Source organism: Oreochromis niloticus, linkage group LG23, assembly GCF_001858045.2.
Source record: "Oreochromis niloticus isolate F11D_XX linkage group LG23, O_niloticus_UMD_NMBU, whole genome shotgun sequence".
Lineage (NCBI taxonomy): Eukaryota > Metazoa > Chordata > Actinopteri > Cichliformes > Cichlidae > Oreochromis > Oreochromis niloticus.
The window spans coordinates 25,230,665-25,247,152 of record NC_031986.2 but is presented as its reverse complement, the minus strand read 5'-3'; the positions used below and the strand labels follow the sequence as shown (position 1 = coordinate 25,247,152).

At 39.7% G+C, this 16,488-nt stretch overlaps 2 protein-coding genes across 2 annotated transcripts in view; both read left to right on the top strand.

The window, feature by feature from the left end:
- Positions 1-15,879, top strand: part of LOC100706502 (NLR family CARD domain-containing protein 3) — a 30,686-nt gene extending 14,807 nt beyond the window's left edge. Inside the window, exons 6-12 of the mRNA XM_025902711.1 lie at positions 872-1,100; positions 1,253-3,023; positions 3,115-3,288; positions 10,912-11,085; positions 11,807-11,962; positions 14,123-14,169; positions 14,341-15,879. Coding sequence (XP_025758496.1) covers positions 872-1,100; positions 1,253-3,023; positions 3,115-3,288; positions 10,912-11,085; positions 11,807-11,962; positions 14,123-14,169; positions 14,341-14,942 — 3,153 coding nt within the window. The 3' untranslated portion in view covers positions 14,943-15,879. The remainder of the gene's footprint in view (positions 1-871; positions 1,101-1,252; positions 3,024-3,114; positions 3,289-10,911; positions 11,086-11,806; positions 11,963-14,122; positions 14,170-14,340) is intronic.
- Positions 1-16,488, top strand: part of LOC109196997 (NLR family CARD domain-containing protein 3) — a 501,803-nt gene that overhangs the window by 165,193 nt on the left and 320,122 nt on the right. The window lies entirely within an intron of this gene.

Here is a 16,488-nt window from a genome sequence, read left to right as displayed (position 1 = left end):
CCTGGCTGGTAAATGTACTGGGCAAGATACTAAACCCAAAGTTCTCTCTGATGCAACCATCAGAGTGTTAAAGTTAAAAAGCATTTGAGCATAGAAAAATGTGCATAGTTGATTGTGGCATGTTGTATAAAGTGCTTTGAATGCACAGAGTATAGAAGAGCTGTATAAGAACCAGTGCATTTCAAGATTGTTTATTTGTCACGTGCATAGTTATACAAGTACAACATGCAGTGAAATGTGACCTGACCTTGCTCGACTGTGCAAAAAAACAAGAGAGAAAGAACATTATATACAGGGAGTGAATATATACAAAGAGGACATTATGTGCAGTAAGTGAGTGAGTTATATACATTATATAAATAAAATAAAACAATCTGGAAATTTACAGTTTGAATCTGAGAATGTACATTTTCTGAGTGGTGTGTTAAAGTGTCTTGTGCCGTTGTAAAACCAGAAGGATCAGGCATGATATGAGAATGTGGTAACAATTAGTCCTGTCTCACTCACTTATGGAGGATGGAGGGGGGGGGCAGCATGTCCTGATTTAATGCAAGGATGGCCTGAGGACTGAGGATACAAGCTTCTCTTGAGCCAGTCTGTTTTTGCTCAGATGGTGCGGAACCTTCTGCCTGATTGCAGAAGTTGGAACAGTTTATTGCTGGGATGGGACAGGTCCTTCAGTATCTGAGCTGCTCTAGTCCAGCATCTCCTGGTGTAAATGTTCTGTAGGGAGGGGAGAGCAGCCCTGCAGCAGCGTTCTGCTGTACGGTTCACTCTCTGAATAGCTTTTTGGTCCTTAACATAGCTGTTCCCATAACAAGCGGCCTGTATAGAAAGACCACTCGGTAACTCATATGGTCTTCTTTTCCAGCGGCTGGAGGACAACATTACCATGTTTGTCAAGAATGAGCTGAAGAAAACCAAAAAGGTTCTGAGTCCAGATGACCCAGAAACCATAAAAAGCCAGAGGGAGGATGAGGAGATGTTTGAAGGTGAGGATGAAGATCAAAGAAAGAGCTGCAGAGAAGCATTTCTGAAGATCACATTACACTTCTTGAGGAGACTTAAGCAGCATGAGATGGCTGACCATCTGCAGAGCAGTAAGAGAATTTCTCTAAAGATTGCATATTGATCTTTCCTAATATCTCAAGAAATGCACCAATATCTATTCACACATCTATCCTTTCAGGGTACTGAAAGGCTGTGATATTTATTATATAATAATTAATTAGTCTGAATTACTTATTTTCAGAAATATTTGCTCCCCTCTATAAACGTGAACTTAAAGCCCAACTGAAGAAGAAGTTCCAGTGTGTGTTTGAGGGGATCGCTAAAGCAGGAAACCCAACTCTTCTGAATCAGATCTACACAGAGCTCTACATCACAGAGGGAGAGACTGCAGAGGTCAATGATGAACATGAAGTCAGGCAGATTGAAACAGTATCCAGGAAATCAAAGGGACCAGAAACAACAATCAGACAAGAAGATATCTTTAAATCTTTGCCTGGAAGAGATGAACCAATCAGAACAGTGCTGACAAAAGGAGTGGCTGGCATTGGGAAAACGGTTTTAACACAGAAGTTCACTCTGGACTGGGCTGAAGACAAAGCCAACCAGGACATCCAGTTCATATTTCCATTCACTTTCAGAGAGCTGAATGTGCTGAAAGAGGAAAAGTTCAGCTTGGTGGAACTTGTTCATCTCTTCTTTACTGAAACTAAAGAATCAGGTATCTGCAGGCTTGAAGACTTCCAGGTTGTGTTCATACTTGATGGTCTGGATGAATGTCGACTTAATTTGGACTTCAACAAGACTAAAATCCTGACTGAAACAATGAAGTCCACCTCATTGGATGCGCTTCTGACAAACCTCATCAAGGGGAACCTGCTCCCATCTGCTCGCCTTTGGATAACTACACGTCCTGCAGCAGCCAGTCAGATCCCTCCTGAGTGTGTTGACATGGTGACAGAGGTCAGGGGGTTCACTGACCCACAGAAGGAGGAGTACTTCAGGAAGAGATTCAGAGATGAGGAGCAGGCCAGCAGGATCATCTCCCACATCAAGACATCACGAAGCCTCCACATCATGTGTCACATCCCAGTCTTCTGCTGGATCATTGCTACAGTTCTGGAGGATGTGCTGAAAACCAGAGACGGAGGACAGATGCCCAAAACCCTGACTGAGATGTACATTCACTTCCTGGTGGTTCAGGCAAAAGTCAAGAGGATCAAATATGATGGAGGAGCTGAGACAGATCCACACTGGAGTCCAGAGAGCAGGAAGATGGTTGAGTCTCTGGGAAAACTGGCTTTTGATCAGCTGCAGAAAGGAAACCTGATCTTCTATGAATCAGACCTGACAGAGTGTGGCATCGATATCAGAGTTGCCTCAGTGTACTCAGGAGTGTTCACACAGATCTTTAAAGAGGAGAGAGGACTGTACCAGGACAAGGTGTTCTGCTTTGTCCATTTGAGTGTTCAGGAGTTTCTGGCTGCTCTTCATGTCCATCTGACCTTCATCAACTCTGGAGTCAATCAGCTGGAAGAACAACAAACAAGCTCTCAGACAGAGAAAGACTTCTATCAGAGTTCTGTGGACAAGGCCTTACAGAGCCCAAATGGACACCTGGACTTGTTCCTTCGTTTTCTCTTGGGTCTGAAAACTAATCAGATTTGTTTGCAAGGCCTGGTGACACAGACAGGAAGTAGCTCACAGACCAATCGGGAAACAGTTCAGTACATCAAGAACAAGCTCAGTGAGAATCTGTCTGTAGAGAAAAGCATCAACCTGTTCCAGTGTCTAAATGAACTGAATGACCATTCTCTAGTGGAGGAGATCCAACAGTCCCTGAGTTCAGGAAGTCTCTCCACTGATAAACTGTCTCCTGCTCAGTGGTCAGCTCTGGTCTTCATCTTACTGTCATCAGAAAAAGATCTGGATGCGTTTGACCTGAAGAAATACTCTGCTTCAGAGGAGGCTCTTCTGAGGCTGCTGCCAGTGGTCAAAGCCTCTAAAAAAGCTCTGTAAGTTATGATGTTTTTATCATTTAAATACAGTTTACAAACAGAAAACTCTTGCTATTCCATTCTTCTTATTATACATGTATCTTTTTAGGCTGAATGGCTGTAACCTGTCAGAGAGAGCATGTGGAGCTCTGTTCTCCTCTCTTCAACTAGAAGACTGTGAGCTCAGAGATCTAGACCTGAGTAACAACAACGTGCAAGACTCAGGTTTGACACTACTGTTTTCTCGACTGAAGACTACGAACTGGAAGCTGGAAACGCTTAGGTGAGATTATGTTGTTTATGATTTGACTTTAAATCTGCAACATAAAAGCTACATTTATTTTTGTACAGACATATCCTTACTTTTGGTATGGTATTACGGTAAATACATGGTATTTTACCATGATGGTGGCGCGCTAGGTCGCAGCGGCCACACCGTGTCCAAACCATGGTTCTATTTGAGTCCTGGTTTATTATATAGCTGTAATGTCCGTCAGAACTACAGTCAAACACTTCTATAACCGCCAACCACTTTTGGATTTAGGAAAACACCTGTAAACTCAACCAGATGGAGACACGGTGGAGAAACTGCGCTGCTGCGGCATTCTGCAAGCTCTGAACAGACCAACAATAGAGAAGCCTACACTACAGCCAGAGCAGACCTATCACGGGCCATCAAAGAGGCAGATAAGATCAACACACACTTCACAAGTTCAAAGGACACTCAGCTGTTGTGGCAGGGCATTTAAACAAGCCAACACCTCCGGCATGCAGCAGTGATCCCTCCCTGCCTGACAAACTGAATGACTTCTTTGCACATTTTGAGGCAGAGAACAAAGAGCAAGGAAGATGCCCCCCTCCCCCAACAACCAAGTACTCTGTCTGTCCACAGCAGGATGACACTTCGCAGAGCAGACCCATGAAAGGCTGCAAGACCCGACAACATACCTGGCCGGGTGCTTCAGGATTGTGCTGACCAGCTCGCAGGCATCTTCACAGACATCCTAAATACATCTCTGAGCTCAGCTGTAGTACCTGCATGCCTAAAGCCACAAAAATCTTCCCAGTGCCAATGAACTCCACTGTGCCTCAATGACTACCAGCCGGTGGCACTTAAGCCCATCATCACAAAGTGCTTTGAGAGGCTGGTATTGAGGCACATGAAAACTCAGCTTCCACCGAATCTGGACCCGCTACAGTTTGCTTAATGCCCAAACCGCTCCACAGATGATGCCATCTCATCTGCTCTTCACCTCTCTCTCCCATCTCAACAAAAAGGACACGTATGCCAGAATGCTGTTTATTGACTTCAGCTCAGCATTCAACACAGTCATTCCCTAGAAGCTGTAAAGAAGTTGGACCTACTAGGAATAAACTCCACTCTCTGCATTTGGTTACTGGACTTCCTAACTTACAGGCCCCAACCTGTCTCCATAGGAAATAAAACCTCCAAAGTCCTCAGACTGAGTACAGGATCGCCACAGGGCTGTGTGCTTAGTCCACTGCTGTTCACCCTGCTAACATATGACTGTACTCCACAGTACAGCTCTAATCACATCATCAAGTTTGCAGATGACACAACAGTGGTGGGTTTCATAACTAACATTGATGAGTCTGAGAGGACTATAGAGAGGAGGTACAACACCTGGTGGACTGGTGTCAAAATAACAACCTTCTCTAAATGTTCAGAAGACTAAAGAGATGATTGTTAACTTCAGGAAGAGCTCAATGGCCCACACCCCACTGCACATCAACGGATCTGCTGTTGAGATGGTCAACAGTGTGAAGTTCCTTGGTGTGCACATATCAGATGACCTCTCCTGGAACCTGAACACCACCACCAACATGAAGAAAGCCCAACAACGTCTTCACTTTCTTAGGAAACCGAAGAAGGCCAGTCTCCCTCCTCCCATACTCACATAATTTTACCAGGGACCCACTGAGAGCCTCTGCTGCTACATCACTATCTGGTACGGGAATGAAACGGCATTTCGGTACGCTGTATACTGTGTATGCTGTGTATACTGTTGTATTGACAATAAAGCTCTTGAATAAGCTCTTGAATCTGTCTCTTGAATCTCTTGAAATCTCTTTCAACAGTTTTTTGTCTAAAATGAACTAAAATCAGAATTTTAGTCCTGTGAGGAAGTGCCAGTCTCACTGATTTACGGTAGTTACGCTATCATCTGCTAACGGACTGTGAAGTCTACATTTGTTAGTGCAAGAAAAGTGTCAGAAATGAACAGATAAATGACTACAGGGCAGGATAGATATATTGCCACTGTCAGTGTTGACAAAGATGTGGTGAAATTATTCAATTCTCAAAAGGAGGAACTTCACGGAAAAACTACCAAGAGAAATCACTTGTGATTGGTTGGTAGATCTCTCATGAAAATACACACTGTCATCAACTTCTGATTTGTTTGTCAAAATCACTGTAGTTATTTAAGGCTTTATATTCATGTGACTTGTATTAATACTACTGCCCTCTTATGGCTAAAGTGTAATTATGTTATTATTGTTAGGGAAGAAATTTGAGAGTAACATGACAATTCAGAGAAAGCACTTTAGCTTAAGAAATTGTAATTTTTATTCAGTCATAGTTTCATGTTTTCATGATCATAATTTAACCATTTAATATTCATGTCTTGAATTTTTTTTTTAGGAAACTAGCAATGATTTTATGGAGAGCCACAGGTGCAAAAATGATTTAAACATCACTAATTAATTAAATTAAATTAATTAAATAATGAAATGCTTTAATAATTAATAAAAATTTCAATTAATTAATTAAATAAATAAATAAATAATTAATTTTCTATTAATTCATTTTAAAAGATTTATTTATATCCAATTTTAATTAATTATATAGTCATTTAATTGATTTTTTTTTACATATGTAATTCATTATTAGTTTATTATCTATTTTAATTATCAATAATACATTTAAAGAATTATTTAATTATGTATTTATTTAATTCATGTTGGCACTTCTGGCCCTGCTGATTTGTTCATGGATAAATTTTCTGTCAGCCTCACCCATCAAAGCCATCCCACCAGTGAGAGGCAGGGTACACCCTGGATAGATCGCCAGTCTGTCGCAGGGCTAACACACACAAATGCAATCATTCACATTCATACCTATGGGCAATTTAGAGTTTCCAATTAACCTATCCCCACTAACTGCATGTCTCTGAACTGTGTGAGGAGTACCCACGTATACACAGAAAGACCCCAACCTGTTGGTGGAGTTGAACTCACGACCTTATTGCTGTGAGGTGACAGTGCTAACCACTGTACCACCATGCAACAGGCCCGGGTTCTTGGAGACACTGAAGAGCCCAATAAGAGATTAATGTTTCAGTGTGTCACAGATCAAACTCTACATTTCCATCAGCATAAAAGAGATTCAGCAGCAGATCAGAATCAAGTAGAACAACATTTATACATTTTCTAAATTACCAAATTCATATACGCACATTCCTGTGACAATGCGACACACAGCTTGCACTTCAGTGGATTTTAGTACAGTGGGCAGTGTATTCCCCCACAAATTTTTTTTTTTTTTACCTGTTTAGTTATATATATTATATATAACTAAACAGTTATATATATTTAATTAGTTATATAATGGAAACATGGACATAATGTGTAGGCTCTCAGCTTTTATTTGAGGGTACCTATATTCAAATTGGATGAAGGGTTTAGGAGTTTCAGCAACTTTTTAAAGGGACCAAAAGACTCAAAAGCAGTTTCATGGGAAGGTGTGAGCAATTCCTTCTTTATGTCATGATCAGTTAAGCAGATAAAAGGCCTGGAGTTTATTTGAGGTGTGGTGCCTGCATCTGGACGATTTTGCTGTGAACAGACAACATGTGGTCAAAGGAGCTCTCCATGAAACAAGCCATCCTTAAACCTATCTGAGAAATTGCTACAATATTAGGACGTCCAGGGAATACAATAGTGCTGGATGACTGCAGAATTTCCATGCTGAAGAGAAACCCCTTTACAACAGCCAACAATGTAAACAACACTCTCCAGGAGGTAGGCGTATTGATATTCAAGGCTACCATAAACAAATGACTGCATTTACTGCAAGGTGTAAGCCACTCATAAGCCTCAAGAGTAGAAAGGCTAGATTGGACTTAGGTGAAAAAAAAAAAAAAAATCTAAAAAAGCCAGCACAGTTCTGGAAAAAATGTTTTTTGGACAGAACACCATCTACCAGAATGATGGCTAGAAAAAGGTATGATGATGTGACACAGGACAGAAGCAGCTGAATGAATTCTGATGTGTTCAGAGATGTACTGTCTACTCACATCCAGCTAAATGCACTCAAACTGATTGGGTGGTGTTTCATAATACAGATGGACAATGTCCCAAAACAGCCAAAGTAACCCAGGAGTTTATCAAAGCAAAGAAGTGGAATATTCTTGAAAGGCCAAGTCAGTCACCTGATCTTAACCCAAATGAGCATGGATTTCACTTGTTGAAGACTAAACTTCAGACAGAAAGGCCAACAAACAAACGGCATATGAAAGTCACTCCAGTAAAGTCATTGGGCATTAAAAAGGAGGAAACCCAGCATCTGGTGATGTCCATGAGTTCAAGACTTCAAGGCTGTCATTAAGCCGTTTGCGTTTCACTTGTAATATGAGATATTTACACAGAAATATTACACGTGAGGTAACATAAACATGGTAACATAAACGTTATGGTAACGTACAAAAATACATACTGCAAATGCTTTTTTTCCTCGAACAGCACCTGTAACACGGCTACCTTTAAGTATACATACGTATCGGTAACACACAAATTACGTTGCTTGTGTTTTTTTTACGGAACAGTGCACAAACAACATTACAACGTCTCTTAACAACCGATAAAAATATATACCGGATATAGACTACTTATCATTTTGATTGGTCTACTGTTACCAGGCAAAATGTTTTTGGCCGCATGAAAAAAAATATGCATTAGCCGCACGTCAGTATAAGCCGCAGTGTTCACAGTGTGGGGAAAAAAGTAGCGGCTTATGACCCGAAAACTACGGTACTGAGTCCACAGTTCTCAGAGCGAGAGAGTTCCACAGTCTGGGGGCTGTTAGGTCTGCACTTGCAGGCCCCGCTAGTTCAGAGACTTATCCCCGTGAACAAAGCAAGACAATCAGAGCTCGATCGGTTTCAAACTTGCAAGGGAAGCCAGGCGGATCAGGATCTTGGAGCTACAAGATCCTCACCTGATCCCAGCCAACTCCAAAAAACCAGCGTCCCCTTGCAGCCTTTTATTCAGTGAACACACAACCCCATTGTAAAACCCATATGGTGTGTCATAAAAGTTAAAGGCACTGTGTGTGCATGCGTGTGTGTTTGTGTGTGTGTGTGCGTGTGTGTATCTCTGTATACGTGACTTTCTGCTGGTCATAAAAGGGTCATCTCCCCTCACCCCCATATATGGCTCAACTCCTTTAATGGTCCACCATATACAAGCACAGGTGAGCCCATAAATGGCAGGAAGTAAACATTCCTTACTAACTAAGCAAACCAGAACCTTACATAGAATGTGCCTGCAATTAAACACTATAGCTATTGCCTCCCCCATCATCCTACATGTAGGGGAGGGACAGAAAAATATCTGAACATGCAGTTCAGGACAAGGTTTACAATTTCAAGTACAACAATGACAACTTTTATCAAAATCACACCAACAGGGGCCACAGTGGCAAAAGCTCTATCACCCTTAGTTCTCATCTTAGTTTGCTGTATAGCAAGTAGCCCCTGAGCCGATGATCTCAGGGACCTGCTAGGGACACAGGGCTGTAGAAGATCAGAAATGTAAGCTGGTGCCAGTCCTTGCAAAGATCTGAAAGTCAAAACCAGCATCTTAAAATGGACTCTGAATTCAACAGCAAGCCAGTATAACTGATATAGCAACGGTGTCACATGTGAATATTTGGAGGATTTGGTCAGAAGCCTAGCTGCAGTGTTTTGCACAACCTGCTGACAATCCAGGGAAACTTTGTTTAGACACATAAACAGTGACTTACAGTAGTCCAAGCATGAAGAAATAAATGTATGTATAGCAATCTCCAGTTCAGACCGATCCAGAGATTTGACATGACCATCCAATGTGAGAGTTGAGTCAAAAGTTACACCTAAATTCCTGATAGAGGATTTAACATAGACAGAAAGAGGACCAAGGGCTTACACTATCTGGGGTAAAAATCTGTCAGGAGCGCATACAAGGACTTAAGTTTTCCCCTCATTAAGTTTGAGGAAGTTAACAGCCATCCAACGTTTGATCGAATCTAAGCAGTCATTCATAAGCTGGAGCTTAGATAAATCTTGGGGCTTAAAAGAAATGTATAACTGAATGTCATCAGCATAACAGTGATAGGAAATGTCCTCAGAGGGGCTCATTATACATTGAAGGGGAAGAAAATATATTTAAAAACAATAAAGGCCCCAAAACAAATCCTTGAGGGACACCGTAAGTAAGCGAGGTAGAGGATGACCTGAAATTAGAGACCGCCACAGAAAAACATTACTGATGTAACTATGAGGAGACCCACTCCAAGGCAGTTCCAGATATACCAACCCAATATTTTAGCCTTTCAAGCAAAGTGTTGTGGTTAACTGTGTCAAAACTCGACATGAGGTCCAACATAAGCAGAACAGAACATTTCCCTGCATCATTACTCATCAAAATGTCACTAGAGACTTTAAGAAGGGCTGTTTCCGTAGAGTGAACTCTACGAAAGCCGGACTGAAACTTGTCAAAAAGGCTGTGTTTGTCTAGAACTGCTATAAGTTGCTTAGCCACAACCTTTTCTATAAGGTTAGCAATTAATGGTAATTGGTAACTGTATGATCTATACTGCACATAAAACATGATATAATTGCTATAATAAATGCGAATTGAGAGACAAACAGGAGAGACATTTTCATCGATGCAGAAGACAATCAATGAACTCACTTCACAGCTGACTGTGATGAATGACTGTTTTTTAGTTTCAAAGAGACATGAAGGGTACTCCCCAAAGTCTGGCCTGGATCAGTGTCTGTGGTTACCATACTTACTGGAAAAGCTACTGTGAATTAAACAGCTGGCATCGCGTTAACTTACCGGCGATATGAGTGTTTACATTTTTCATTACAAAAGAAATGTACGAATTAGTTTATTTATAGTTATCATATTTATAGTTATCAGTGTCATCGAATTCCAGTCTAACACATATGAACATCAGCTCAAATCACAGGGCTGCTGTACATCGAATGACCAGCAGGTGTCAGTACTTCCAAATAAGCGGTTAAACAAGGCTTCGTGTGATCTGCCTTTTGGTGAAGCAATTGGCCGGAATGATTCGACACATTCATGGGGCTTCATCACACCATCACTATTTACAGTTTATAGCAGCACCATTGCCACTTGTGATTTAAAATGCATTCTGAGATAAGTCAATACTACAGTCAATCCATAGCAGTTGGTTATCTAAGATCAAACTGTCTTCATTTACTGTGTGCGGTAAGCAATCAGATGTTACACAAGCTGGAGTGGCAGTGCTAACCCCACCCCCTGACTTTGATGAGTGACAAATGAAATTAATTAATGAACAAAGCTGCAGGGCCAGGAGTGCTAAATTAATTAAGTAAACACATCATTAAATAATTAATTAAATGTTTCAATAATTGATTAATTAAATATATAATTAATTAAATGTGTCATTGATTAATTTGGAAATAAATCATTGAATAAATGTTTTAAATTAAATTAATGACATTTAATAAATTATTTAATAACATGTTTAATTAATAAAGATGATATTTTATCAAGATCATATTTTTTTTCAAAGGTTCAGACCAGAAAGTTTAACATGTTATTATTTTTCTCATTATTGTCTCTTCAGATTGAGTGTCTGTAATCTCTCAGAGAGAAGCTGTGAAACTCTGTCTTCACTTCTCAGCTCCCAGCCCTCCAGTTTGAGAGAGCTTGACCTGAGTAACAATGACCTGAAGGACTCTGGAGTGAAAGTTTTGTCTTATGGACTAGAAAGTCTGTATTGTAAACTGGAAACACTCAGGTCAGCATTCTTAAAATGGTCTATAGATGACTATTTAAAATCTTTAAGCAATGCAGGGCTTTCTGTTGTGATTTGTCAAATTATCTATTATATTGTTCATCCTAATCTGCGTGATGTATCTGATCCAAAAATGAAAAACGTATAAAAAAAGTGTTGGAAGTTGTCCAACATATTGAAGTCATATTTTCTGCATACAATACGTTAGTATTCCCCTCTCTCATTTTGTCTTTTTCTCTTCCTTTTTTCCAATGAAATCTTTACATGATGTCAGCCTCCCCGATAGCACAGTTCAGTGGAGGTAACCGTTAATTAGCCACTTTGGTTTGGTTCTGAAAAGATTTGATGAGCTGTGAAAAAAATTTATTTCAGATGTTTTTGTTGTCCTCACAAGGTAATATAAGATATAAAGACTTTTATAATATAGACTTAATTTACTGTCATAATCTGGTCAGACGTCTCGCTTGCCCAATATTTTCATTAAAACCAAAAAGCAACAAAGCTGATGACACCCAAAACAGCCTCAGCCCTACTTTATGTATTTTTTGTCTTAATTTTAATTTCATTAATTTTTATCATTTGTAGATTTTAAGGTTTAGATTGACTAATGGCTATTTTTAACTCCTGTTTTAGTCATGTCATTTTTTAATGATTTTTGGCTGCAATTTTTCTGTTTGCATTTAGCTATTTTGCTATTCTCTAAGAGTATTTGTCATGTCTGCAGGCTGTCAGGCTGCCTGATCACAGAAGAAGGTTGCAAGTCTCTGGTCTCAGCTTTTAGCCTCAATTCTTCCCATCTGAAAGAGCTGGACCTGAGCTACAATAATCCAGGAGAGGCAGGAGTGAAGATGCTTGAGCAGCTAAGACTGGACACTCTGAGGTATGTAGATGGCCGTTACAACCACAAACAGTGTCTGATAGATGAGGAAACTGACCCTGTCTGATTACTTAATGCTTGAAACTATTGTTATTTGAACAATCACACATGTAGGAACATTTTTCCCATTCTGGTCTGACATAAACAGTAGATGTCTGTATGGGGTCTCAAAGGACAAATTCTCTGTCAACAACAATGGTGCAACCTGTTCAAACTTATCTCTGGAAAGGAACTTACATTTTTACTCTCTGACCTTTATTTAGATTAAGTTTTATCTGTGTGTAGAGACCATGCCCAGGACATGTTTAGCCCCTAATTCTGACATTGTTTGCCTAGCTTAGAAAAAAAGAATTATAAAAATAAATGGATTACTAGGTCACTCAACCTAACTGGCCACCTACTAAAATGGGCTTTGCATTGCTAGTTTGCTGCTTCTGACCGTTTACTACTGAGACTTGTTTGTGCTAAAATATCAAATTGATCCTCTGGACTTTGTGATGACACAGTCACAGTTACATATAGTCAAAGTTAATCAACTTTGTTTGATCAACCTTGAAATTCAAATTCAAATTATAATAAGAAATAATCATTACAGCAGAAAGCAAATACTAAGGAACAATGGAATGGAGTTGGTGGAGCAGACTAGTGGGTGTTTTTGACTGTAAAGCCAGTCTAGCATTAACAACAACTGGTCCTATTACCCTGCAGCCTGCACTGCAGGATATGTACTGTGCCACTGAGAGCTCCAGAGAGCCTGCATGGTGGCCCTGCAGCTAACCAGCACTTCAGTCAAATGTTATTGATATAATTTTTGCGTAAAAAAATGAAGATGATGAGCCTTTAAACACACTTACAAAAGGAACATGTAAACATATGCTATAATTATTTTAGTGTGATGCTGTGATACATCATATTGTGAAATATCACTGAAATTACATACTGTGGTCAACTGAACTCTCAAATGTACAAATACTTGTTAGGATATATACTGTTATGTACTGTTAGGAGAATATGAAATAAATCTATACATCATAAAGGTCAGCCAGAAAAATTAAAGTTTAGAAGAAAGACAGAAGCAATCCGAAAATGACAAGTATGAGAATGAGAATGAGAGTGAGTAAAACAGAGCAAGAAAATACGAAAACAGAAACAAATGAAAAGTGATGTGACAATTGCTTCCTTTTGACTTAACTGCAACTGCTTTTGTTTGCACATTGATCTGATTATTTATGCATTCTTACCGTTCACATTCAGGTCAAGTAGCAGCACATCACAGACGGGAAAATAAAAAGTAAGCAGGTCCCTCAGTGATCATTCACATGCAGAAAAATACAACATACCTGTTAATTAACAGGTCACAGAGTCACTGATGTTGTCAATTTAGAACAAACAGAGAGAAGTCTGAACAAAACAATAATAGATGATTTTACATGAACTACAAAATGAACCAGCTGATTTTATAGGGTGATGAAAGAGGAACTCTTTCTCAGAATGAGTGGCAGGAAGCAGGAATGTTGACTTAATTTTAGGTAAATTAAGCTCATTGGCTATTCCTGCTGTTTGTGTCATATTACAGTGGGATGCTGTATCATGTCTCATTTATTACAGTTATAATTGTTTACAGACTAAAGCAGGAAATTGCAGATTTGTGTTCTAATACGTGGAGCTAGTACATTAAATCTATAAATTATTCCATCCTGACTGAAGCATAACCTTTGTAAAAGCAATAGCCAAGAGTTAGGGTACACTAAATGATCATGAGGATCACATCATATTCTATGACTGCTACATTAGCTCAAAATATGTGATGCACTGGCTGCTGCACTCTACCTGTACTAAATCATTTTTTGTACCCAGTCCCAGTCTTTATGTTTAATATGTACTCACTCCCTGACAGTGTGAATGAATGTCACAGTGTGCTGAACTTTGACTGTGGCACGTGTTGAGTGCTCTCTGGACATCGTGCTTAATAATGAAGATTATGATGTAATGTGATAATCATTTTTGCTCTTTTGAAATTTAGACATTTTCTTCAAGTGTATATGTCAAAATGTTGGACTGTTCCTTTATCAGTGTCTAACATTATGTGTATGAGAGCGATGTAATGTCCATGTGTGCATGCTGAAAGAGACTGTGCTGGTCTGACCCCCCTCCTCCTTTCAGGGTGGAGCCTGCTGGAGTCCGATGGTTGACACCAGGTCTGAGGAAGTGTAAGTGTGTTTTTAATGTGATTCATGAAAACAAAGCAGCTCACATTCAACCACCTTCAAACTGTCACATCACTCATTCACATCTCTGATGTCAGGAGTCATCATCAAATCAATCAATGAACAGATGATGGATCAATAACTGCAGCTGGATTGTGTTTTTCTCTCCATCAGATTCCTGTCAACTCACAATCGACACAAACACAGTGAACAGAAACCTCAAACTGTCTGACAACAACAGGAAGGTGATACGTGTTTTATCGATTCCATTATATCCTGATCATCCAGACAGATTTGACTGGTATCCTCAGCTGCTGTGTAAAGATGAGCTTGAAGGTCGCTGTTATTGGGAGGTTGAGTGGAGAAGAACGGCTTGGATATCAGTGAGTTACAGAGGAATCAAAAGGAAAGGAAGGAGTGATGAGTGTGTGTTTGGTTTAAATGATCAGTCCTGGAGTCTCAGATGCTCTAATGATGCTCATTCTGTCTGGCACAGAAGCATAAAAACGTCCGTCTCCTCCTCCTCCTCCTCCTCTGTCTCTAACAGAGTAGCAGTGTATGTGGACTGTCCTGCTGGCACTCTGTCCTTCTACAAAGTCTCCTCTGACACTCTGATCCACCTCCACACCTTCAACACCACATTCACTGAACCTCTTTATCCTGGACTTGGGTTCTGGGCTCCATCGGACGGTTTAGCAAAGGGTATTATCGACATTTATGGCCCTCCTTTGAATAAACTATTATTTGACTTTGAGTCAGTGACTCTGTGTAGTTAGTGTTCCCCTGTTAGAGAAACAGTTCAGTCTGTACATATTTATCTCTTTCACTCAGAAACACATCATGAGATGTATGAAAGATCCTGATATTTATTTTCAGTACATTTAGAATGATGAAAGAACTCAACTTTGGCATGTCAGTGGTGGCATTTGGAGAATTAAATCATCCTTTAGAAACTAGATATAAATATTATATTTTCCAACATGATTTTTTCCTGTGGTACAGATGGCAATGAAAAGATATAAAACAGTCTGCAAATCATAAGTTATTAATTCAAATGATTATTAACACCACAAGAGAAGATTTCCTGTTATTTGTACCACTCACTTGGTCATGTGATCTGGTTGTGCAGTCCATCATAACTGACATCGCTTTCTACTTTGATATTTTCATGGTAAATAGACTGATTCTTGTTTAGAACTTTTGTGCACACATTCATACTCTGATGGATGATGGAGAGGGTTAGTATCTTGCTCAAGTATATTTTGCATGCCAACTGGAGCAGCCAGGGATTGAACCACCAACATCCTGATCATTAGATGCATTGCTCTGTCTCCTGAGCTATAACCAGCCATCATCAACGCTCTTTCTTAAACCCTCTCTGAGAGAATCTCAAACATGAGGAAGACAGGGAAGAGAGTGGACTCATTAGTAAAATGAAAAACAGCCAATATTGACGTTTAAGACAAGTGAGGTAACAGAAATACTATATATGGCAGTGGTCACCATGGCAACATCAATGTCGTTTGCTGCGTATTGTATTGATTCTAATCCTGTCAGCCTCATATCAGGATATGCTGTTGTTTGTATTTCTTTTCATTGTTACCATTTTTGTCTTTTTTTAACAAACTATTTTTTATCTCTTGCCATTGTTTGCCAGTGAGTGAAACAAAATTTTGTTCCATCTTTCTACAATAAAAAATATCTTCATCTTAATGATTGTATGTGCAGAGTTGTAGTTACTTACAGTGACCACTAGAGGCCAGTGATCCTAATAGTTTCCCAGGAACCGTCCAGTTCATCCACATTAATGAAGCTGTTGGTGATCAACGCTTATCAGTACAACTATAAAAACAATATTAAACATTTAAGTGCTCTACAAATAGTTTGTCTGATGTATATAACTAAGCTGTGTTTTAAAAGGGTAAATATAAATGTCAAATTGAAAGCAGATTTCACCGTAATGTACTCTATTTTTAAAATATGCCAAATATAATCTGGCTGGGTAATGTTTTACTCATATTTTGTTTACACAGACTCAAGCAGTAGGACATGAGATGAAACACAAGGTCTGTGTCCACCCTGGACACAGACCTGCTCCCCTCAAGCAGGAGGCTCCAGTCCATTCGGACCAGAACCTCTCACCATAAGAACAGCTTCTTCCCCTCTGCTGTTGGACTCATGAACAATAACCATAAGACTGTTCCCACCACTTGCCCTGATTCAAACACATGACCCTATATTGTGGCCTCTGCATCTGTTCCATTTTTGCACTGATCATCACCTGCACTCATGTATATATCAATCTGCTTAGCACTTTTTTAT